The sequence below is a fragment of the Pleuronectes platessa genome, chromosome 13 (assembly GCF_947347685.1).
Source record: "Pleuronectes platessa chromosome 13, fPlePla1.1, whole genome shotgun sequence".
NCBI classification, from domain to species: domain Eukaryota; kingdom Metazoa; phylum Chordata; class Actinopteri; order Pleuronectiformes; family Pleuronectidae; genus Pleuronectes; species Pleuronectes platessa.
Genome location: NC_070638.1, coordinates 17183485 through 17208878, shown reverse-complemented (window position 1 = coordinate 17208878; position 25394 = coordinate 17183485). Strand labels below are relative to the sequence as shown.

Sequence of the window (25394 nt, the reverse complement as noted above, 5' to 3'; positions counted from 1 at the left end):
AAGACAAATGTTGGGACGCTGTTGCTTAATGTTGGAGCAACAAGTAAGTATATGCTTTTATACTACTGGATCAACGGGTGACATTATTAGATATTATTTTGATTAGCGCGGCGCGGTGCTTTGGCGTCTCCTCCACGTTCTGTGTTCCTTTTTCAAAATGAATGTGCTGTCGATGTCTTCTAAAACAGACTCAATGGCAGCATCTACACATCTCAGCTCTCCAGCGGCAGGCATGTTTGTTGAAAACGAATTCAACTAAAGTGCACTTTGATGACGTGGTTGATTACGTTACTGTTGATCATCTGTCCATCATCGTCTAAAGCCCGCCCTGACAATCTGATTGGTCCGAACAGTTTCTGTTCGGGCATAATTTCTCCCCAACGGAGCGACTCCAGACCGAACTTCCCGACCTCAAATGTTGTGGGCGGGGCTAAGTTCGTCTGGCATCCAGGCTACTTTCACTCTGCAGCCTTACTGTGTTTTATTCCAGGTTTCCACTCATTTTAATATGTCCACTCTGCAACCACTGATTTGGTTCAGTCTCACAGCTCTCTGAGCTTTGTTTTCTACCACACCAGGCAGCTAAGGAAACTTCTAAAAACGTCTGTTGGAGTAACTAAAGAGTCGCAGATCCGCAGGAGTTGGAAGAAACCAAAAACAACAACAACATTGGACTCATATTCATCAGGTATCCAGAGATATGACTCTGAATACATGATTACATTGCTCGATAAGGGATCATTGCTTAAATAAGCAACAGCAAGAAATCATATTGCCTCAATGAAGAGTTTGAAACCGAATACCGTTAGGTTTTGTGGAAAAAGCTAAAGGAATGACAGAAACTGCCGATCAGGGTGAGACCACTGTCCATTACTGCAAAAATCATCATCAAATAAAAGAACGCTCTAAGATGTACATGTTAAGCATTTCAGCAAACAAACATCAAGGTACTGGTTCCCAGTGGAGCGACTGCTGTGAGACCTATCGCCAATGGAAAAGTCTACGTGCAAGTTGTGATCTTCTGTTCTCTCAGGGGCCGACAGACAACTTTTACAGGTGGCCTGAGTCGTTATGTTACATAAGGAGAAACACACCTCAGTGGGAAGAACATTGTGGAATACGGGTGACTTTCCATAGAGCCGTAAAACAGACAGGTTAACTAGGCAGCAGACGGATCCTGTGGAACCAAACACAGATGTGCTCTGCAAGTTGCTTAATGCTTCACTGCCGTTGGTATTTTTATGAAATATCTTTGTAACAGCCACGCTGGACAACCTCAGCATAGTGATTATGAAAAATGATATATGGTAAGAAATGACAGTGGAAGAAATGTGGAGGTCCTGAGACAGGACGTGTTACCAGCTCATAACAATGAGTTATGATTGTTTTTACCTCAATAATGTTTTGTTGGACGCCAGTGGTGAAATATTGGACATTTCCTATATGTTCATCAAGAAACAGAACAAGTCCCAGTCGTATCACATGGAGACAGGTGGGCTCCATGTCTCAGTGTAAAGACTCTAACGGATGTTTATCATCTTAAAAATTACTATTTTCCATTGTCATGCGCCCAGTCAAAGACAAATCCATGGAATACAAATAGTCAACACATATGCATACAGAGTTACCAGAGGATGAAACTTACTGAATCCTACCGACAATAACACCACAATGAGGTTCATTAAGGTTTGTGTTTACTGATATTTCTTAACAATGATTGCATCAATCCTCAAATTTGGTATAAATATTCATGGTGCCTGTAAGATCCCTCTTAAGGACTTTGTTGAGCACCTCAGTTTTTTTTTTTTTATTTGCCTTTATTTAACCAGGTCGGTCCCGTTGAGATACAATGACCTCTTTTCCAAGGGAAGCCTGGCCAAGACAGCAGCATACAAAAAATGTCCAACTCCACCAACAGCTTTCCAGAACAAGTTAGCTATTCATCCACATTCATACAGTGCATCTACGTGCAGCACTTTAACTGTCAATCACACACTCTGCACAGCAGTCAGGGACCATTTAGTTTTCGGTGTCTGGACAGAACGGAGGGACTGGGATCAAACCACCAGCAGTCTGGTTAGTGGACGAACCGCTCTTCCTCCTGAGCCACAGCCGCCAATCAACCAATATCTAAATGAATACAATTTACCTTGATGTGTGACCATCAGGTTCAAGATTGTGATTGTAAAATGCAAGACGCTATTAAGATCAATTTAAATTTTTTTTTAATTTAAACAGGGTTAGGGTTAGGGTTAGGGTTCTTTGTAAGAAAGGATGAGCAACAACATCAGAATCTTCTCCATTTCCTCAGGTAGCCAGCCGGTGCCCGACCTCCTGTCCTGCTGTGAAAGAGGAAGAAATTAGCCAACGTGCCCAGGGGGTTGCAAAATGCTGGCTTCAGATTCAGCAATTCTGAAACACTTGCCCTCTATAGCACAAATTTCTCCTCGTCAAAAAATGTTTCCTGTCAGTCGTGCCGTGATTTAATTGCAAAAGTATCAGTCCCAGAGGAAGTCAACCTGCAGCACCTCAGGCGACAGCAATAAAGTGATGCTGTCCAGTCAAAACAACCTGCGGAGACACACGGACGGCTCAGACTATATGTCATTTACAGCACACCTCACCCAACCAGTGGCAAAAACAAGAAACACGTGGACCTCTACACACACTGACACACACACACACACACACACACACACACACACACACACACACACACACACACACACACACACACACTGACACACACACACACACACACACACACTGCACACCCCCTTGGCTATTTCATTCCCTGCCACACTCCTCATCCCCTCCCACCCCCTGACTGTAAACTGTATAAATATCCTTCTCTGAGCATTGCTGGGATTCAGACACTGACCTGCACTGAGTAACACTTGGGTATAAAGAGACAAGCTCAAAGGAAAAAGGATCTATATCCTCTAAAGGAAGGTAAACAACTAGGCGCTCCTTAACCTGAAGATCATCGCCTGTGTCTGCCTCCTTCGAAATGTGGCTCCAAGTCTCTCTCCTGTGTGTGTCCTGCTTGATGCTGTCAAGCCAGAGCCCGGCCACAGACCGAGCCTCCCTCCGCCGCTCCAATGACTCTGCTGGACGCTGCCACTACACCTTCACCGTGGCCAGCCCAGAGGAGTCCAGCTGCCCTGGAGGCAGCGTGAAACCAGAGATGGATGGAGTCATGTCGCGGGTCATCTTGCTGGAGGCTTTGGTCAGCCAGCTCCTGGCAGGAGCGGACGGAGGCACGAGGACGAGGGTCGAGTCTAACACGGAAGAGGGTCTCCAGGAAGCTTATGCTCAGGTCACCAGGGAAAGGAACCAGCTGCAGCAGGACAAGGAGCGTCTGAACAAGCAGCTCCAGGAGCAGCAGAGGAGGCTGGGCGAGCTGAGCCAGGAGGCAGAGAGCCTCAGGCAGAAGCCCTGCAAGCAGACACACACCTCCGGGGGGGCTCAGCATGACAGCAGACCTGCCAGTGGTATGTACATCCCCAAGCAAAGATACACATAGATTAAATACAAATTCCCTTTTTCTCCTATTTTGTGTATATTTTGCTGGGGACTGCTTCTGTTTCCCATGTTTCTGGTTGACCTGGGCTATGAAAAGTCTCCCAGGGCATCAGGCTGCAGTTAAAGTCATCTCAGGTTCAGTTAGGGATAGGAATTTACAACACAGACTCTTTTATGGCTTTGTCCCTAATGCTTGTCTGTTTACTTTGCATGATCATTTTCGGGAGAGCAGGGTTCAAAGTTGTGCTCTGAGGCAAATATATGAGACGCTGAAACTTTGATGTTATCTGTGTTGGGGCTAACTCTGGTTTATCTGTAGCTTACCAATACTCAACGTGATTATTTTCAGCCATATTCTTCTCAAGAGCCCTCTCACATTTGGAATATTGTAACTTAATGTTTTTCTATATACATCTCTCTCTTCATCAGACCCTGCAAATGCCTTTAAGAATGGGGCGTACCAGGAGATGAAGGCTGAGGTGACAAAGGTTCAAGCATCCCACCTTAATACTGATGAAAATCAAACCATCACAGGTAGTAGTTGCTCCAATTTTCCTAATATTGGGCAGGGCGTTGATGAAATTTAATTTCTTTGTAAATTTTTCTGTGAATATATATATAAAATTACCATGACCTCTCTTTTTTCCTGCATAGACTGTGGAGAGCTGCTATCAGTGGGAGATCCTGTTCTGCACAGGAAGGCTGACAGTATCACAGGCAAATATGGGGTGTGGCTGCAGGACCCCGAGCCTCTGGGCCCTCATTACACCAAAAAGACTGTGTGGCGCATCGACGCAGTGGGCAAAGATGTCCGTCAGCTCTTTGCATTTGAAGACATGGACCAATTCTCCCGAGGCTTCCCCATGAAGGTGTTGATCCTGCCGGAGCCTGTGGAGAGCACAGGGGCGACCATCTACCGCGGCTCCCTCTACTACCAGCGCAAACGAAGCCGTTCCCTGATCCGCTACAACCTGACCTCTGAGAGCCTGGCATCACGTCTGGAGCTACCTCACGCTGGCTTCCACGGCCAGTACCCTTACTCCTGGGGAGGCTACACAGACATCGACCTGGCGGTGGACGAACAAGGCTTGTGGGCCATCTACAGCACGAGCAAGGCGAAAGGCGCCGTTGTGATTGCCCAGCTGGACCCAGAGAGCCTGGTCGTGAAGCAGAGCTGGGAGACCAACATCAGGAAGAACACAGTGGGCAACGCATTCATGGTGTGTGGACGCCTGTACACGGTGGCCAGCTACACTGCACCCAACACCACCATCAACTACGTGTTTGACACAGCCACTGGCACGCAGCGGGCAGTCGCTGTGCCGTTCAAGAACAAGTACCGTTACACCAGCATGCTGGACTATAACCACGGCCAGAGGAAGCTGTATGCGTGGGACAACTTCCACATGGTCACCTATGACATCAGAGTGGGCAGAGCCAATCAGGGCAGCAGCTAGAGGAAACCAACAGAGAAGCTGCTGCTGTTTACCGGACTGTTCTGGCACAAGTGAATGTGATAAAGCATTTACTCATTGACATTTTATTGAGGTTATTGTAAAGATTGTCATCAATGTGTTTTTAGGTCATTAAAATCTATTTTGTCTATTCGTACTGTAAATAAGATGTATAACAATGACTGAGGAATATCCATGGAGCAGTGACAGAACTGATGATCTCAGTTATTATTAAGAACAGAAATTATGGTTTAAAAAGTGAAATATTTTTGTTGTCTGCTAATAAATGTTCATGTTATTTAAGTCCTCAATAAAAACCAAGAGAATTGTTCCGGCTTGTGTCATCATTTTTGTTTTCAATTTGACAAACAGAAGCTTTAATACAATAGTGTTTATAGAGTAAAGATAGTCCACAAGTGAACCTAAAACTGGTATCTGTCTCTGGCATAAGAGATAACTTACCAAAACATAAAATGTCTCCATATATATATATATATATATATATATATATGCATAGATATATATATGTATATGGATGACAGTATGCATATAAACTGTATGTATATATATATATATATATATATATATGTGTGTGTGGGCAAAGTAAATATACCTTTATGCCAAAACAGCTCCTCATAGCGCTGATCGACCCTCATATTTTAATTGAACAATTGAACAATATGGCCAAAATATCCACAAGGTTAACTGAGTAGTGCTTTTTGAAAAGTGTAAAACTTTTGTTTAGGCTACTTTTGTTTGTTGCCTTGTCACCAATGCATCTATAAACACTAATATCATGCGCACAGTCACATTTACATCCATAGCTTATTTGCTAACATGGCTATCATTTTTAAAATATTCCGCTGTGGTCAAATACAAGTCAGGCACCTGATGGAGCCAATTCATCACCATGTGAAATCTGACTGTTAACAGCTGAGAGTTATGTGCTTAAGTTTGTGAAATTTCATTTTTTATTGCAGTTTGTATTGGGGCTTATTTCTTATTGTTTTAATAAAAACTTGTGTCCTTAGATGACACACCCACTCCTCACCAGTATGGATAGATGGAGAAATATTGAGTGCCTGTGTACTTGAAGACTTGAGCTTATAACCACAGATCCAGTCTCTGAGCTCAGCCCACATTAGTGACAAAGTTCAGAACCAGCCAATGGGGTTATGTGCACTGCACACACCCCATGTTGCTTTTTGCAGCTGCATGTTTTTCTTATGATTATGCACTGCCCTCTGTGGACAACCGGCTGAATCTGCATTTTACACACATCTTCCAGCTCAACTGACAGTTTATTCTAATGCAGTTATGCACTGGTAAAAACTAGAGGACTCGTCTGCTCTGTAGGATCTTTTACAGTTTTAATCCTGAACCCATATAAACTCAGCACATGTTTGGTTGTAGTTCATTTTCAAAATTGCGATTGGTATGTTCATCAACTGTGTAAGACGAGATGGGATGTATTACAATAATAATGACAGTCAGGAGACAGGGTGGCAGCTGACGGAAACTCAGATAAGTGAGGATTAATTTAAAGTTAGCCTTGGTGTCAGGCATACTGGAGTCATTTTGACACAATTCACTTCAGATTTTCATATACACAGACTCGTGCTACACATCCCCTATATATAAGTTGAAACACCACACAGCTCCACCAAATCTAATGTGTCCAAGATGCCATCCAGAGACCACCATAAGCCCTGTTGAGTCCCTCTCGCAGTCGCATGAGCAGCACGTCCTGAAGGCAGTCCCAGGTCACCCACAGCCTCTCTACCAAGCTGTACTGACAGTAACCCATGGCCAAGCCAAAGCCCACATCGGTCACCAACCAGGCTCACCAGGAAGGCCCAGCCCACGACCAGCACCCGCATGGAGGCTGTGTCCACCAGCTGGGCAAGGAAGAACCGAGCGCACATTGCCGCCCGCGTTGCGTGGCCTGAGGGGAACGAGTAGCGCTCCACGAAGAAGGTGGAGAAGATATCAGAGCGGTTCTGTGCGGGCCGTCGACGTCTCACCAGAGTCTTCACAACTCTGACCAGCAGCAGGTCCAACAACAGAGCTGTGAGGAAGACAGATATACAGTTTGCACTGACTCAAATCAAAACCAAATATCAAACCTATTTTAAAAAGCCACTGTCTAAAATGTCATTTTTAAGGGATCTTATACTGATCTCACTTCCCATCAATATTATTTTTTATATCAGTTAACTTGTGTCACTAAAGCCCAGAGCTTCAAGTAGTTACAGTTCTGCTATGACTGGTCCATAAGAAGAGGTATAATAGCTCATAATATTCCAGAACACTATCATCCTATAGATTAAATTGGCTAGAAAAGCTTTGACACTCAGGATGTTGCCTGTAATGCTATTTGAATATCCATTATCATCATGCAGCTCAACAAAGCCACCGGTTTTGGAATTGGCACAAATGTGCAGAATGACGCACTGGATTTACCAAAAGCTGATGTGGTGGTAAATATAAAGATGTGTTAGGACGATTTTGCGAGTAAAAGTGTGGTTATTTAAAGAGGAAAGAAATCCAAACCACACTCAAGGCAAAGTTAAAGATACTGTAAATCTTGCTGCAGAACAAGTTAAAGGGTTATTTATCTGGAGTACAGTTTTAAGAGGCCTCCATTCATCTCCTTTGGGATCTCACGTCTGCATTCAACAGGAGAAACATTGTTACCCAGGGCCATATTCAGCATGATCTCCTGCTCTGCCGCCGTCTCTCCACGGAGCAGAGTGTACAGGGTGCCCATGAGCCACGGGATGAAATGTCCGGAGAACTCCAGCAGGCGCACCAGGGGCTGTATGCTCCCCCATGGGGACTCCTCGAAGGCGCACACGCCGAGCCGCTTGGACAGCCACAGATCTATTGCCAGCAAAAAACGCAGCGTTATGGCGAACATCGGCTGACTTAATAGTCAGCCGATAGTATTCCTCTGTTGGAGCGCCAGAGTAAACGTAAGACCAGCTGGAGCCCCGGTGGCTCCCACGGCAACTGTTCCGTCTGGACGTCGGTGAGGACATTTTGGTTTGATTGTGCGTCCTCGCAAATGTATCCGCCCTTCTTCAGGGAGCACCTGTGGCCAGTAAATACTTTAATCCTGCTGCTCACATGAAAAACATCCGGCAAACTGGACAGTAAGGAGGTGTAATGTGACCGGCTCTGAACTGGACCACTGTCGTCACGTGGCTGCATTATCCTCCTATTAACATGAATTAAAAGTTGATGATGCCCCGATTTATGCGGAAATTATAAACAACATGTGTAGGTGGAGAAAATTGTCAATGTGGCATCTTTACCAATAAATTAAAGTTCAAGGTTGGAAATTAGGCATGTGCGTAAATGTGCGCCGGGGTGCGTAAAGGCGCTTTGGTAAAACCTGGATGTGGTGCGTTATATCCATCCCCATTGAACCGGTGCTTCTATAAATAGAGAAGCTGTTGTCAGGAAAGTTCCCCCCGCCTCTTCCTCATCTCTCTTGGTATCATCAGAGCAGCTGCTGAACACACACGCACCTCCACGCTCACACTGAATATGCCGGGACTGTTGCTCGGGGACGTGTTTCCTGACTTCGAGGCAGAGGCCACCACTGGCACAATTAAACTCCACGAGTTTCTCGGTGATTCGTAAGTAGGATCGTCGATTGTGATTGTCATGTTCGCTTTTGGTATTGAGTCAGTGGCTTATGGGAGCAGTTGGTACGAGAGGAAGAGAGAACTTGGTCCAGTCCATTTCCTGTTACTGACTTCTGCTTTAGACCTTTCATTTCATTAGATCAAATGTAAACCTAATGATGTTTGGCAAAAGAAAAACCTGATGGGGGATAGGAAGGGACAAGTTAATACTGTCAATATTCAAATGTGATCAGATGTTTATGACTTGATCACACGGTAAGCTGACCCCCCCCCCCCCACACACACATACACATACACGCACTAAAGCATGATGCACCATGAATTTGCTGAATTCGTAATTATTTTTTGATATATAGGTCACATCCTGTTAGTTTGGTGACACCACAGCTTTCTGAACACAGGTATATGGTGCATTCCAACAACAAGCAACATCATTATTCAGAAGTCTGACGAGAGGAAACTTGAGTAAGATGAAATCTCAGAACGGGCTGAGCACCGGCCCTGAGGTACACCTGACACAGCTTCGCCTTCCTCTCTTTTCAACCCAGATGGGGAATCTTGTTCTCCCACCCCAGTGACTACACCCCCGTGTGCACCACGGAGCTGGGCCGTGCTGCCAGGCTGCACGGGGAGTTCAGCAAGCGCGGCGTCAAAATGATCGCACTGTCAGTCGACCGCCTGGAGGATCATCACAGCTGGAGCAAGGTGTGATGGTTACAGCACGTGCTCCCCCACTTACACTGAGACTATTCTTGATTTTCTAAACACTCATTTAGAAAAAAATACCAATATATCACACAAGACCCTCTTTCTAACTTAGATGGTCATATCTGCACATTAAGATACACACCTTTTATGTATTTCTAATACACTGATCCATGAGTACAGCACATTAGTGTCTCTGTGTTATAATAAAAGAGCCCTCTCTTTCTTAGACTTGTAAAGAATAAAGACAGTAGTTTTGGTATGCAGGTCAGAGCCAGGGAGAGCGCCAGGGTGAACTTTGGCCTATTAGAGCAGAAATATCAGCCCTCGCTCCTATAACACTGTTAGAATTACATTACATGTCGCCTTGTCTGGTCTGGATTTGCACATTTGAGATGCTTACTTGGAAATCAAGTGATCCAATATCCAACATCATAGCCATCCGGGATTTTCTTCGTTTTTAAACTCTTTATTTTCCCTCATGTGTCACCGTATAACTGTTTCAAAAGCTCTCTGCAAAGCTCTGACTGACTATAACATGCACTGTGTAATAAGTAGGACATCCTGGCGTACAACTGTGAGGAGTCGGCCTGCTGCTCGCTGCCCTTTCCCATCATAGCGGACAGTAAACGGGAGCTGGCAGTGGCCCTGGGCATGCTGGAACTAGATGAGAAGGACAAAGATGGCATGCCGCTAACTGCCCGCTGTGTAAGCATCTCCACATCCTCTGCCAAACACAGAATTGCATCTGTTTCTTTCATAGGCTGCCTAAATAACTTGTTTCGATCTCCCTTCGTTGGCTGTAAGATATCATGTCTCTCAGTCTCCATCTCTTCCCTTGGTTCTGGTCAGGTGTTTATCATCGGCCCCGACAAAAGGCTGAAACTGTCGCTGCTCTATCCTGCCACCACAGGACGCAACTTTGATGAGATCCTGAGAGCGGTGGATTCGCTCCAGCTCACAGCGGGGAAAAGAGTGGCCACACCTGCCGACTGGAAGGTACAGTGTGACTTATTTCAACTGCCGGCAGCAAGGATTAAAAAGAATAGGCTAACCGGCCTCCTGCTGCATGTAATAGCCTTGTTTCTTCCTACAGCTTGGAGAGTGTGTGATGGTTCCTCCGAGCATGTCTGAGGAGGAGGCTGCTGCTTTGTTCCCAGAAGGCGTCTACACCAAAGACCTGCCCTCTGGCAAGAAGTACCTGCGCTACACACCACAGCCATGAACACTGACTTCTGTCACACACACTCCATCTTCACACCGCAGGTCCTCAACACCAGCAGGCGGCCCAGCTGTGAGTTAAAGTAGGAGGAATGAAAATACAGTCGAATTTTAGAGCAACGTGCTTCAGTCATGAAATGGTTGAGATGGGAACATGTGTGTATCACTCAAAGAATAAAATACATATTTTACAACTAGAATGGCATTCAGTAGAGCGCAAACCACTCTCAAGGCCCAACAGTCCTCTTAAATTTAATCTGACTCCTTAATGTACCTGATTTTCATCAACATCCATGAATTATTCTTTGGGGAAATAATAAAATGTAGAGAAACATGGCTGACCTTGCAATGTTAAACAAAAATCCTTTGTGTGGATTCACACCAAAACTTAATGGATTCTTCTCTGACCACTATCACATCCTTCAACCAAGTTCCGTTGAAATCCATTTTGTAGTTTCTGCATAATTCTGCTGAACACTCAATAGAGAAAAAAGACCAAAAGTGCCCTTGAGTTCAGCCAACTCACTGCACCAAATTTCACACACACATATGGCAGATACCGGTTCCTGTAATGTTCCATCAATAACCTTTACCTATTCCCTGGGAAAAAGGTGAAAATGTTGAAAAACGTCCCATCTCCAGATGTTAATGAAAGTGATAAAAAAATCCTGGATTGGCACTAAAACTGAAGGGGATCTTTCCTGACCCAAGTTTAATCGAAATCTTTCACTTGATCTAGTGTAACCTTGTTCACAAACAAACAAAAGAACAGAGGTGAAAACATAACCTCCTTGGCATACGTAATAGAAAGGATTTTCTATGAGCAATGATTCTGACTTGTATAAAAAGTCAATAGAATTGGTTAAAATAGTTTGAATAATTTGCGTATGCATTTGGGTCGCTCTGTCTTCTATAGACTGATGCAAAAGGAAGTGGAACCTGTGGTTATAAACACACACGATGAAATAATAGCTGCATTGAGCAAATATTTCATCAGCCTCTCCATTGTCCCCAAACCTCATTTATAGTCTACAGAATCAGAAAAGAATGCAGAAAAGTCTCTTATCAAATAACTTATTGTAATAACTTGCGTATTTGTTGTGTCAGGCTGCGCAAATTCATTGACTGAAAATAGTATGGTACTTGCATTTTAATGGTAGTGTGTGTGATGTGTGCATTTCACCTTTGTGAGCGAATAAAAACCGTTGTGGTTGCTGTTTTCCCTCTTAACCACCTATATTTGACTAAAGAGCAAAGTCTAGCAACAGGGAACTTGCTCTGTCACCGCGCTGACACCTCCTCTCTGATTCAGTTTGCCCTCTCCTTCATAAGTTAGTGGTTTTAAGGCGGCTGACTGTTAACTCAGCTGTGTGGGCTTTGCCGTTCTCCCCTTTGCTTTGGTCGACCACAGCAGCGGAGAGCTTGTCAACTTTGACCCTTGGAGCTGCTGGCAGGGAGCTCGTCTCTGTGAGCGGCCGACAGGAGAGTTTAAGGACGGAGGTGGAGGTGTTACTAGCAGGAAATGGAAGGACAAGAGGAAGTGCAGCGAGGGCAGAACAAAGGACAAGATGATTGAAAAATGAACCAGTGTCAGTGTTGATGTTGAAGTTCATTAAATTATATATCTAATACTTTAGATTGTGGAGGCGGTGAAAGACACAAGCACTGTTCTGTAATTTCAATAATTTCTTCATATATTTTAATCTGACAGTATTTCATGGTACTGTCACCTTAAGGCAGAGAGGCCTTTGGGGAGCCCACACATACTGTTCAATCTGTGGATGTCCGCACATTTGCTTTATCATCCTGCAGCATCGGGTCTGTTTTACTTCAGTTCATTGAAAACAATTATTCGGAACTGCTCTTGTTTGCAGTGTGTGAATCCATTTTCTGTTTTAGGTCACAGTCTTCATGGTGCCTCCGTCAACCATCGTTCATGAGGGCCTGGTACTCCCTCTGGTGGGCAAAAAGCCGCAAGAACACCTTGTTCTTTCTTTGATAGAAGCTGGAAAAAATATATAATATGCATTATAATTTTTTAAATAACATATACTAATTAATATTTAATTTGTCATTTTAATTTAAGCCTTGAAACATGCATCCTGAGAAGGTCCGTAATTCAAAGAAAACTAATGCGATAATAGAATAGATATATAAGTCCCAACTGGTGATGTTTATTTATTTATTTTGTGCATAAACAAAGACCGTGTTAATGTCTGCATGGTAAAGGAATAATTGGTAAATGCTTTAATAGCTTTAACGAGCAACATGAATTGAATTATATGACAAGGTGAACATAAAACTTGATTAGCTGAGTTCTCTCCAGCACCTGTTGTGCATCTAAAGTTGTTAGAGATAAATTATAAAGTAAATTATCTTATGCAGGCTGTATAATCATCTTTGGTGTTACCCTTAATTGGAGTGGAATCATTTAATAGAAAATAACTTGTAAATCAGTCTCTATATCTACAGGGGTTATTTTTGTAACTTTGAAATTAGATTAGAAATAAAACATAAAAGAAAAAGAGCATGTAGAAATGTATGTGAAAATGGTTCCCATAGAAAGGTGAGTATCTTAGAAAGGAGGGACTCTTCTTATTTTAAACCAAAAATTTTTGAGGTTATATATTCATTGATTTGTTTCTCTCTCACCTCTGGAGTTTATCGTCGGGCTGAACAACTCGCCCCACTTTGGCCATTCTCTCCATTGCCTCCTAAAATCATAGATCGCAAAGGAAAATGTGACTCAATAAATCATGTTACACTCATTCAGTTGCAGGCCGGCCCTGACCCAGTTACAGTGTGAACAAAAGCCAGCTGCAGCGGTTACAGTTTATGACTAATGCAGCGCTGGGGCCTCTCTGTTGTCTGAAGCCACCAAATCCAGCCGGTTGACTCTGTGCAGCTCAGAGGATCAGACGCAACAACTGGCTGCTGCAGTTATGGCCGAAAACGGTTTGACAGGTGCAGACTAGTCCAAACAATAACGTCTTATTTTTAGTACATGTGGCTTAAAGGCTCTTCATTCTACGAGCTCCGGTACTGGGAAGGCAAGGAACGATAAGCTGACCCAGTAGAGCACTGATCCTCACTTGTATCTTAAACACACGGTGCATGAATCTGGCTCTTCTCTGTGGCCGAACTTAGTCAGCAGAGCGATGCACATCATACATCCAATTTTCACTCCCAGCAGATGGCGGCATTGAGTCTATTAAAGCATGTGTGCATATGGTTTTTGTCATCAATGTTTCTCAGGTCCATTTTATTGGAATAGAAATAGGAAGATTGGATTTAAAACCACTAAATACACTGCAAAATAAAAAAAAATCTGCGATGTACAAGAATGATTTTACCCATGAAGTTCAGTTTAGAGTACCAGCCAACCTGTGGAAACAGTTGTATGACAGCACTGACCCATCTGTGGGAATAGCTTTGTTGTTGGTTTGGGACAAACCCAGGTGAGAAATACATCAATTTGACATTATTAATACAAAATATAGGATGAGAATAATGGTTCAAAATATTTTCCTATTTGAAATGTGCAAATATTGTTATTTTCAATAATAGAGTACAGTGGGCGGTGGTTTAGAGGTTCCCACTTGTCACAGCAAAAAGGTCCTTGGTTCAAATCCCTGTTCAGCTGGGGCCTTACTGTGAGACGTTCACCCGGTGTCTGAGTGGTTTTCCCAAGGGTTCTTCTCCCAAAGTCCAAAGAAATGTTCGGTAAATTGATCGTATAGGTGTGAATGGTTGTTTGTCTCTCTCCAAATTGTTAATGCATTTTCATTATTAATTAATTAATTAATTATTAATGTTTCTGAATATGGCAACCTCTATTTTACAGAATAAACAATTCAGAAAAGATGTGCAATTATGTTAATTTCTGTAAAATTGTGTTTTCTCAATTCAAGTTTTATATATTGGGTTTTATTTATATTTATTCTCTGCTACAGCCATTGTCATCTTCAGGTTTTTAAATGCTGTGTCTGTGTGTGTGTATGTGTGTGGGTGGGTGGGTGTGTGTGCGTGCATTTGTGCGTGCGTGTGTGTGTGTGCTGCTCTACCTGTATAGAGCTGAAGTCCTGTGATGCACATGCTCCCAAAATGGCTGCTCCTATTAACACAGCCTCCACCTGGTCTGGTAGCACCACAGGCAATCCTGACGAGGATCACGTTGAACAAAAGTGCAATGAGTGAAAGAGCCTTCATTGTAGATTCTGCTTAACCAGTGTTAGTTCACTTAATAGTTTTTATCTAAATGCAAATGTTTTCTAATATTAGTGGAAGTTCTAGTTAAAAAAAGTGACATCTAACATACTATTGTGATCCATTATTGACAGTTTCTACCTGTTGCATTGGCGTGAATCTGTACAAACAGGGAGTTTTTGCTCAGTCCGCCACACAGGAAGAGGGTTGTGATATCATGTCCTGCTTCCTTCATGGCCTCCAGAATATGTAGCGTACCGAGCTGAAACCAAAGAAGGAAACACAAGACTATTTAGGTTACAAGTAAAGAAATACAACCTCCCTCTGTAGGTATACCATGATGTGCGTGAGAGGCTCAGAGGAAGAAGTCAAACTTACAGCGAGGGCTTGCATAGTGGCTAAATAGAGCAGAGCCAGGTCATCCAAGGTTTGCGAGAAGCCCAGTCCAACCACCTGCAAAACAGTGATTCATGCAAAAAGACTTCAGTGCTGAATAAGAAGAATCACTGTTTGGTTTTAAAAACCCTACGTCAACAGTTCCTGTATTTTGTTATGGAGGGAATCTATTTTGAAATTATTTATCTGAAAGAAATTGTTAAACATTTCTGGATATACATGTATATCCATCAAAAAATGTACAACACTCATGTCTGTGTACTGCAAGTATAGTGGAGGACATAATTAATTTGGTGACTAGAGACAGTTCGTCTCCCTCCCTCCTGAGCGGCTCTACTTCTTCAGATCAGACTGATGTGAAGGTGATGAAAGTGACGAAGCTGGTTAGCATGCTAACTTCAGTAACGACAAAGGAGTGACAGAAATAGAAGCCGATCATTATCTCTACTCATAAAACGTTGGTGTTGCTTTTGACCACTGGAGGCAGCTCTTTGTAAGTAAATGAAGTTTAATGCAACATTTCGTCTAACCTGATAAGTTTTTGTAATTATTAGTTTTTAGTGATTATTTATCCCCCTTTTTCTTTTTTTATTATGTGATCTACATATTATTATTATTTTTATATTATAATCAAGCATTACTATTTTTTATTTATTATATCTGTTTTTCTTTTGGGTCAGTTTGATAACATGATTAAACATGTATTTTTTTTTTTTTTTACTAAATTGTTTCTTTTTTTTGGGTGTTCTTCTTTCTTTCTTATAATCAAACATATGTATTCTTAAATATAATTTTGTCTCTCTTTTTATCACCTCTGCCGTGTTTGAACATATACTACTGATAAAGTTAGTAAAAAGCTGTAAGCAAAATCTTACATGTAGCCCCTTTAGGTATATTTAAAACTTATAAGAGCATCCTACTTATGATCATTCCACCTCTGTAGGTCAGTGATAAATGTAATGCTTTAAATGACATTTAGTATCATAAAGTAATTTCAAGCCTGGAGTTGTGTCCCCTCACCATGCCCTTTAACGTGGGATCAGCCAGGGGAGACCTGTTCCCGTGGAAGTCTGGCCACAAGTGAAGACTGGATCCCAGCAGGTCAACAGAGGAACTGGAGGTAGCCATTGAACTCAGGTGGCTGTTCAGGTAGCTGTAGATGCTCTCACCTGTGAAGGGACATCTGAGGAAAAAGCACAGTAAGGAAACGGATGAAACAAGATCAAAAATGATGAAAAGAATCCTAATGAGATAGGCCTTTTTCACAGAAGACAATAAAGCTTGTCATAGGATGAAAAGCACAGCCAGGTGTGACTGAGCGAGAACCTTTGTTTAATTTTAGAAAATCAAACCATTAAATAATGCGGGAATTATATTTATTTTATTTTTAACTACCATTTAATACACAGTCAAACTTCTAATCTATGTAAAGTTGAGTAAACTGAACAGGGTTGACACCTGTGCTGACACGTATGTGTGGCATGCAGCACATCCACTGACCTCTGCTGTGCCTGCTCCTGGAGCTGAGCGTAGGCAGCGTGGCCCTTCACCATGTGGTCAATCTGAAGGGGGGGGGGGGGGGAGCAACATGGTCCAACAGAGAGAGAATCACAGTTCATACCGATTTTGAGGAGCTATCGCATCCAACAAAATATTAGGAATATTTTACAAATACCCATGTAGAGTTAATGACGATTAGGCAGATTATAAATAGTAGCTTATTTTGTCAAACCAAAGTATTCACACTCACAATGGCTAAAAAGTGATTCTATACAAATACGTCAATATTAGCATTATATCCAAGAATGTGTCTACAGAGTCACAGACACAAGCCTGACTGCATAATGTCCCTCATACCAAGTACTATGATGGTTGAACATAAAAAGACAGAAAACAACTTGCCTTACATGTTCCGCATTAATGTGCATCTTTACAAGTGTTTCAAAGTTGTGTTTGCATATTTACTCATATTTGAGTGACAGTACACAAAAGCCATATAATTACTGGGCAGAGACAAACTGCTCTCAGACTGAACGGTTTATGTGGCCAGATGTGGGATCACATCCAGATGTGTTTCGAGTATAATAATAATTCATCTCAGCTTGCAAACAGTTTTCTGTGAAGCCTGAGGTGTGTGTAGTACAGTAGGACGATCCCTAATCCAGACCGTGGACTGACCAGCCTTCCTGTAGCACTCTGTCCTCCCTCGTTGAGCCACATGTCCGGCACCATGGCCGACAGGTGGGGTCCCCACACTCCAGGCACAAACCGGGGCTGCTCGCTGATCTGACAGACGTCACAGTGAAAAATAAAAGTGAGGGGTCATTTTTGTCTGTCAATCAGGGTGTTTTTACATCTAGAGAGATATGAAAGCCTTTTTTTAAAGCAGCAGAAGGACTATGTATGTCTGAAAAGTGAATGTAAACAGCTAGTGACAGTATTAGTAACTGTGAGCTCCACTGCTCACAGCTACTAAGTCACGTTATATAATGACATGTGTAAGAGAGAGGTTATGAGAGCAGCCCTGTCATCAGTGTTACTGAGAAAGATGATTTATCAAACTACTATAGAAAAACGACTTCAAACTGATTGGGTACCAGTATAGTAGTTTCAGGATAGTATCAGCATTCTCAATCAGTGTCAGCCTTTTATTGGTACAAAAATCATTATGAGTATAATATTATTTTGAGTATTGAATCAGTGTTAGTATTAGTATTTGAGTAAGTATTACACAAAGTAGGTCAGAGGCCATGAGGCTGTCAAAACATGAAGATAAATATGAGTACTAGTATTATTACTATATAAGTATTATCCTTAGCAATATTAGTACCTGTGTTAGTAATGATATTAGTACTAGTATAAGTTTCAGCAATAGCATTAATATTTGCATTTGTATTTGTATCAGTATTGGTATTGGTATTGGTATTAGCATTACTATTAGTATTAGTATGTACATGAATTTAGAGTTTGTTCATTTTTGGTTAATAAATGCATGAGTAATCTGAGGAGGTGTTACGTTACTCATGCAGTGATGAAGTATAGTATAGTTTATCATGGAGTTCAAAGCTTGCCCATGTTTTCAGGAGCCAATAAGCTGGAGTGACTTTAACTGAAATGCACAGCAGGGACCACTGCAACTCAAGTCTGTTAAAAAATGTCACACAGCAGGTGAAGTGTATCTGCGACCCACTCACCGCCATGTGACAGCTGGACGTCCCGCAGATCACCGCCATGCGTTGGGTGATAGACTGGTCCTCACATGGCAAATTCAAGCCTTTAACATCTGCACCTATCACACCTGGAATGAGATGTAATATTAGATTTGATGGTCTAAAGCCCTTTTTGGGTATTACCTGATAAAAAATATTGTGGGTAGTGCTAGCAGTGATTTGCAGATCAAAAGCTTGAAAGGCTTTTGAAGCAACGCTCTCACCTACATGTGGGGCTCAGCACTGACACTAACTGCTGGAATAATGTTGGTCAAGCTGGTTTGAGTTTAAGGTGCAAGGCTGATCTATGTGCAAGGGCCGGGGCTGTACATCACTGTGACATGTACAACAACTAAAAGTTCAGTGTGTTTTAACCTCTGGCTGTTACAACAATGTGTGATCGGCAGAGGTCAAAGCCAGAGGTCAGAGGGCAGAGTTCATGAGCAGTTTACCTCTCAAAGCAAAACCAGATGGTTGGGGTTTCTGAACCAAGGACACAGATACAGTAAACTGAAGCACTGAGGGACTTTTACTTGAGATACCTGTTCGGAAATTACCTCCTCCTAGGAGATTATGTTTGTCTGTTTGTTTGTTGGTTGTTTTGTTTGTCAGCAGGATTACACAAAAATGACTTAATGAATGTCCACACATCTTGGTGGAAAGATGGGACAATGGCCCAAGAAAGAATATATTATGTTTTAGCACAAATCTGAACAAAGGATAAATATTCCTGGATAAAAAGTATTTTTTTAGTAACTCATGGATCTTGATGAAAACAAATCAAGCATATTTAAGGGACAAAAATGTGTGTGGATCCAAATAGAAATGCGGATTTATTGTATTTAATGTATCCCGGACATTTTTGTATTTCAGTGTGTGATACCTAGGCCTCCAGCATGAGCATCAATGAGAGAAGCGCCGACTGCAGTTCCCGGGTTCAGACCAAAATCCGCTGCTGCCTCCTGGCTGAGGCCTCCTCCCAACGGGCTCCCTGGAGAACAGGTCACGCTGCCTGGACGACAGAAAGGCCACAGCTTATAGAATGAAATAACTCTTGCAAAGACATTCTGTTTTAGGAGAGATGAGCATTTTCATTACAACATTTCCTTCATACACAAAGAATATTTTTGGTAGTCGATTCTCTGACCTATTTTGGAATAGTTATTTTCTAGGAGGTCCTCCAATCCAATACTTGTCCAAAAGCTGTCATCCCATCCCTCTGGAGGGCAGTACATCCACTTACACACCACAGTGCACAGAGATCTGTGAAACATTGCAGAATAATACTTCAACATGCCTCCAAAGATAGTTCTCTGAAATAAGGACGCTTTCTATCATCTATCCGATGAGTCATGGAACAGGATCTTGTGAAGGCCACTGTATCAAAAACATGATAATAGACCCATTTCGTAGAATAACCCCAGTTAGGACAAGCCCATTCTTTCTTTCAAACAGAGATATTCTATTAGACACACTCTACACCTTCCTGTTATATATGCACATTAAATGACTGGTAAAAGGTGAAATGATGTAATGATGATTCAGTAAAGTTCACCTGGTCAAAGACCCCGTTGCTTTCCACGACAGGAAATCTGGCAGGTCGAAGAAATGAGCTGCTTTGTTCCAGCAGCTTTCTTGGAGATTCTGATAAAAGAAGCCACTGATTTGTGAGTAATGCGGACACATACATGCACTGGTTGGTCAGAGCTGAGCCCTGAATCACTTATGGGGAACGTGTTTTGAAGAATCTGTCTCGCCAGGAGAAGGTAGGCTGAAACAACACCCGCCACATGCTGACCACCCAGTACAAACAAGAAAAATCTGAGATCAGTGTCCTCTGGAAACCTCTCTCACCTCTCACCTCTTTGAGCCAGAGCAGCTTCGGGGGCTGCATCTCAGGTGACATGACCCCTCCTACCCTGCTCAGAGCCCTGTGGCCGGCGGTGGTTATACGAGCGGCCTGCTCTGCAGCCCGATGGTCCATCCACATCACCACATTCCTTTGTCTGTCACCTGGATGAAGCAGAAGAGAAAGGAAGAATGTGTATGTTTAAATGACAGCAAATATCAATAATATGGCATGGACTGAATATCTTGGATGGAGCCATAAGATTTAACTGGGAGATGAGGAACAAAGTAATTTAACCTGCATATCTGGGTCCTGACCCATGTCTGCTGTGATTCTTTGAGGAAAAAAACAACAACTCCCTACCAGCTCCAGGGATTCTGATCTATAGCTGCCCTGACCCGGAGTTCAACTTCAGGGATCAATGAAGTATCACATAGCATTAGACTAATCAAAAAGTCCAAGCAGAGCTAACCCATTGAAAGATCCCATCTCAAAATGCGGCAAAAAATCCATTCTAGCTAAAAAATGATTGCAAACGCTTTTGTATTCAGATTTCAAAGACATAATAATTACTTCCACCCTTAAAAGCTCAACGTGTTCACTCATGATACATAGTATCCCGGTCATGTGACTCACTCACCATCCTGACAGACTGGTACAGGCTGGAAGCTTTGATCCAAAACCACAAGAGAGCAGGTGGCATCAAAACCAACACCACAAACCTGGTTCCTGTCCACACCCTGGGTAACCCTCTGGAACATATAGAACAGATATTAGTTTAGTGCATTTACAACACAACACACCTTGGCTGTTCTGTTGTATGGTGTGTAGATTGCAAAAAGCCCCTTAAATAAAACTGATTGAATAAATATTCTTCTTTTTTTCAATTTCAACCCAAAATAAACTATAAAAGGTTCATGCTCAAGCAAACAATATATCCACATATTTGTGTTTTGTGCAGAAACGAGGAGTACAAACTGGTGTCATGCTGATGTCACAAATACCAGTAAGCAACTTCACTGACTGTAAAGGCCCCCCCCCCCCCCCCCCCCCCCAAAAACCACATGAGATGGTTTTGACACCTCAGAGCCACAAGTTGCCGTTGAGAGAGCAGGGGAAACAGTGAGTTTAAAAATAATGGACAACACACTGAAATGTTGTCTTCAGCTTAATGACTAAACAACTGAAACAGCTCATTGTATCGAATAAACAGTGGCTATAGTTAGGAGACAGTCAAGAACAAGTAGTTGATATCATAGACTGTATCAGGCTGTATCTGATGGATGATATAACAGCTTCCAAAAAACAAACATGATCTGCCCCTTGGGTCTGGCTGTTAAGCCCTGCCTCCTCCATGTTGGTGGAGGGGACATGGGCCAAACTTAAAAAATCTACAATAAATACAATTTTAAAGATGGTGTCTGTCCTTTTAGGTAGTTCTAGTGACTAGTTCTATGACTAGTTTATGTAGTCAAACATAACATTGATGTATGACCGAGAGTTTACATGTTCGGTAAGTGGAGATTCGTCATCCATCTTTATACACAGTCTATGGTTATTGAGTTAGATAACAGTCATGGATAAACAATTGCTACAGTTTGCTCAAAGTAATGGAAAAACTGTTGGTATAGTTTAAATCAGGATTTAAAGTAAAAGAATGAATATTAAAAATTGGTCAAAGTAATGGATTAATTGATGCAATATTCCACCTGCACAGGAAGCAATAGGATTCAAACTACTTGTATAAAAATACATCCTGTTTTATGTACTTGTGTTAGTTAACACCAACTGTTAAATCAGGGACATGACGGCTGGGTTCCCTGTTTGGGTAATTGAGGGTATCTAAAACTAAGGTTAGGAACCAAACACTGCGTTGAGGTCACCCCACCTTGACAACTGCACAGCATTTCTCCCAAATCTCAGTGGAGGACTGGACATAGTGGTCAGACTGGGGCTCCCAGATGCTGATGGGCTCCTTTGCAGTACTCTTCAGGACGCCATCTCTGGTCACCAGTGCAGCCCTCACACTGGCAGTGCCTACGTCCACTCCGACGTAATAGCACTCCGCCATGGGGAGACGAGCTGAATGTAGAGGAGGAGGAGCAGGGGAGATGCAGAGGTTGATTATAAACCAGGTTTCAACTTTCTGGAAAGGTGATGGAGGTGGTCCTCCCTCAATGTGTGACCTGGACCCAAATAATTCCAAACACCACTGCGTGAGCATGTGGCACTTTCTCAGGACTCATCACGGTTAACCTGCGCCAAAATATAGAGTTCTTCAATATTAAGCCATGAAAAAATTGCAGAGACAGTTTAACCTCTGACCACTGTGTCCTCTCTGGATGTGAGAGGTGGACGGCTGCCGAGTTATAATTTAGCAATTATGTCCTAATTAAATGTCTGAAATTAAAATGGTCAAATTGACAACATGGCCCAAACAGACATTAAACCACTTCATTCATAATGTCGCAATGTGGATGCAGGTGAATTTGCCTAAACATGACCAGCTGTGAATTGATATTTACAATCTCAGACTAGAGTGTCGGAAACTCTAAATTACCACCGCAGGTTATGTTTTCGTCTGCATTTGTTTGTTTGTTTGTTTATCAGTCAGTCTTTGGGCAAGATTATGCGAAAACTACTGGACGGACCATGAAACTTAGTGGAAGGATGTGCTTTGGGTCAAAGAGGAACCCATTCAATTTTGGTGAGGGATGGATCCAGGACTTTTTTCTTTTCACTTACTGCAACATAATGATTTAGGGCATTTTCCAGCATTTTTGTTGATTTCTCTGAGAATAATTCACAGATCTTGATGAAGATCCAATTAAAAATCCCAACCTGAGGAATTTAACTGTGGTTTCATGAGGGGGCGGCTGGGCATTGGCAGAAGTATGTGCTTCAGCTTTTCACTTGATTTAGGAGCTGCCCCTAACTTTGCACTCCCTATTGTAATGGTACATGCCAGAAATACACACTGTTAAGTAACATCAGACCAGAATTTAAAACATTTACATCATTCGATCATCACGTATCTGTTTTGAAGTGCAAGGGAGGGTTGCTTTATTCAGCAAAGCTTATTTAGGAGCTGGAGAGATTTACACCTCGTGTTTTGGAGTACAGTCGCGATCCGTCACGCTATTGATTACATATATTATTGATGTAAATGCTAGTTAAGATCAGATCGGTGATATGATCTGTTCTTGTTGTCTCAGTCTGGAGGGAGAGAGGAGTGGTTTGTAGAAAGACACCGCACTCTCCCACCTCATATTCTTGTCATGAGACTAATCCATGATCCATGAGAATGCGCAGGAGGACTGATACTGCAGCCACTCTGACCTTCTGTCTCCGACACGGAGATAAACACTTGCACTTGTACATTATAAATCCATTGGAAAACAACAGTGGGTGGGTGGGGGGATTCAGACTAACCAGCAGCGTTTGTATCCAACAGTCTCTGTTTCAGATTCCTCGAAAACTCCGGAGCGTCGTGAACGCGTCACCGTTAAAAGCAATCAAACGTGGTGTGTTCGTGTGAAAGTAGCTGAACTCTTCTTCCCTACAGATTGTAATGTTACTCACAGATTCTCACAAGCTATACACCGTGTGTTTGCGTGTGCGTGTGTGGAACAGTTTTCGGGTCATTGTACTTTGAGCTGAGGACAGTGCTGGCTACGGAACGCGTAAGGAGCCAAAACAGGTAGAAGTCGCTTTTCTTGTTGAGCCGGATAAAACCATAGACTGCACATACATTATAAAACCATGGATCCCTGGATAAAAGCGAATCAAGAGGGCACCATGAACTGATCGTATTCTATGTTTGTAAAGTCCAAGTTGTTAGAGGACTTATTTTCCACATAAAAATCACTGCAACACAACAGATCCTGATGCTGCTGGTAGTAACACGGTACATTATCCTATGTTCAAGTCGAATGAGGGTTGATGGAAATACTCTGTGGGCCCAGGAGTAGGTCAGAATAAACTTGCTCCCACATTAGAAACACTTATTTTGTCGACTAAAGTCTGCTAGCTCATAAATAGCAAAAAAACAAAGGTTCAGTATATATGATAATATTTATTATAATGCAATATGAGATTGTGCATATTGAAATTATGATTTTGCATTATTCAAACACAGTGAGAAGGTATAACACATCAGAGTTTAGAACCACTAACTTAATTCAGAAGAAAAAATCTGATTTTAAACTGAAAATAATTAATACTGTGACATTTGCTGTGTTGATTATTATCATCGACTGAGATTAAACCTTTTTGCTCTATCGTCCAGCCCTAATCATAAACTGCATTTGTTCCTAAAGTCTATACGTTCGGTAATGTTAGAGTTATTAGATGAGTTATTATGGGTGAAATGGGCAACCATCCTGGGGCCTATACGACTTATAGGTGCACATGATTTTATTCGTTGCAACTTTTTACTGTACATGCAATTCTGAGAATGGTCTTGCATTGTTGCCTCATCTCACGGTTGTGCCTTATATAGTAGCCCGGTTTCAAATCAAGTTTTAAGAACTTTTGATTTCGTCAAACAGTATGCAGCCATCACTTATGTTTGTTATACTTGTGATTAAACCTTCATGTCCCAGTATTTGCTATGAAAAATATGGAAAACTAAAGTCAATGTTTGTATATGAATTATTGATGATTTACATGTGAGCTAGGTAATTTGAGAGGATCATTTACTGCAATAGATAATCTGTTACATTGGTGTAGTGATAAGGCTGCAAAGTGGCCTTGGTTGCAAAATAAATAAGAGACAATAATAGCACCGGTTCTGATGTAGAAATGACATGTCAAACTTTCTAGGCTGCATCCCGCCACGTCCCTTTCCTCCATTGTGTGTGTGTGTGTGCGTGTCTTTTTCTTGGAAGAGATAAACAGCTGTCCAAAGGAAGCAGCGCTGGCTGTGATCAGATTGTTTGGAGCAGGAATGATCAGCAGAGATGGAGTACTGGGAAACAACTGAGCAGCAGGACAGGAAGAAACAGATGGTCTTCACCAAACACCGCACAGGCAGCGTTTGAAATCTCGGCTGCCTCTCGGTGTGTGTATGTGTATGTGTGTGTGTGTGTGTGTGTGTGTGTGTCCTGAAGGTAATCAAAACTTTGCTCTGCTTATACATCAACACGTGCACATATAGGCTCGCTCTCTGTGTTTT

At 42.3% G+C, this 25394-nt stretch overlaps 4 protein-coding genes across 5 annotated transcripts; 2 read left to right on the top strand and 2 right to left on the bottom strand.

Moving 5' to 3' along the window:
* Positions 1 to 3010: 3010 nt before the first annotated feature.
* On the top strand, positions 3011 to 4982 carry LOC128455142 (myocilin-like). Its single transcript, XM_053438818.1, has 3 exons — positions 3011 to 3494; positions 3955 to 4059; positions 4180 to 4982. The coding sequence occupies exons 1-3, from the start codon at positions 3011 to 3013 to the stop codon at positions 4980 to 4982; spliced, it is 1392 nt and encodes a 463-aa protein (XP_053294793.1).
* Positions 4983 to 6648: 1666 nt separating this feature from the next.
* Positions 6649 to 8020, bottom strand: LOC128454597 (polyisoprenoid diphosphate/phosphate phosphohydrolase PLPP6-like). Its single transcript, XM_053438030.1, is given in 4 exon segments — positions 6649 to 6817; positions 6819 to 7047; positions 7677 to 7923; positions 7925 to 8020. Coding segments are annotated over 4 exon segments (741 nt in total).
* Positions 8021 to 8464: 444 nt separating this feature from the next.
* On the top strand, positions 8465 to 11788 carry LOC128454071 (peroxiredoxin-6). Its single transcript, XM_053437236.1, has 5 exons — positions 8465 to 8623; positions 9181 to 9337; positions 9896 to 10045; positions 10190 to 10336; positions 10434 to 11788. The coding sequence occupies exons 1-5, from the start codon at positions 8532 to 8534 to the stop codon at positions 10560 to 10562; spliced, it is 675 nt and encodes a 224-aa protein (XP_053293211.1). The 5' UTR covers positions 8465 to 8531; the 3' UTR covers positions 10563 to 11788.
* A 454-nt stretch (positions 11789 to 12242) lies between these two features.
* Positions 12243 to 23882, bottom strand: fggy (FGGY carbohydrate kinase domain containing). 2 transcript variants are annotated; one of them, XM_053437231.1, is made up of 16 exons: positions 23651 to 23882; positions 22107 to 22300; positions 20859 to 20970; positions 20231 to 20382; positions 19925 to 20013; positions 19517 to 19632; positions 19253 to 19381; positions 18355 to 18458; positions 17339 to 17446; positions 16661 to 16722; positions 16181 to 16343; positions 15143 to 15217; positions 14906 to 15026; positions 14623 to 14717; positions 13211 to 13272; positions 12243 to 12563 (listed from the first exon to the last, which is right to left on the bottom strand). In XM_053437231.1, exons 2-16 carry the CDS (start codon positions 22287 to 22289, stop codon positions 12482 to 12484), a joined length of 1653 nt encoding a protein of 550 aa, XP_053293206.1. In that variant the 5' UTR covers positions 22290 to 22300; positions 23651 to 23882; the 3' UTR covers positions 12243 to 12481. The 2 variants fall into 2 exon arrangements, with proteins under 2 accessions (XP_053293206.1, XP_053293207.1); XM_053437232.1 differs by lacking the exons at positions 20859 to 20970; positions 22107 to 22300; positions 23651 to 23882 and having other exon boundaries at positions 20224 to 20274.
* Between the last annotated feature and the right edge of the window lie 1512 nt (positions 23883 to 25394).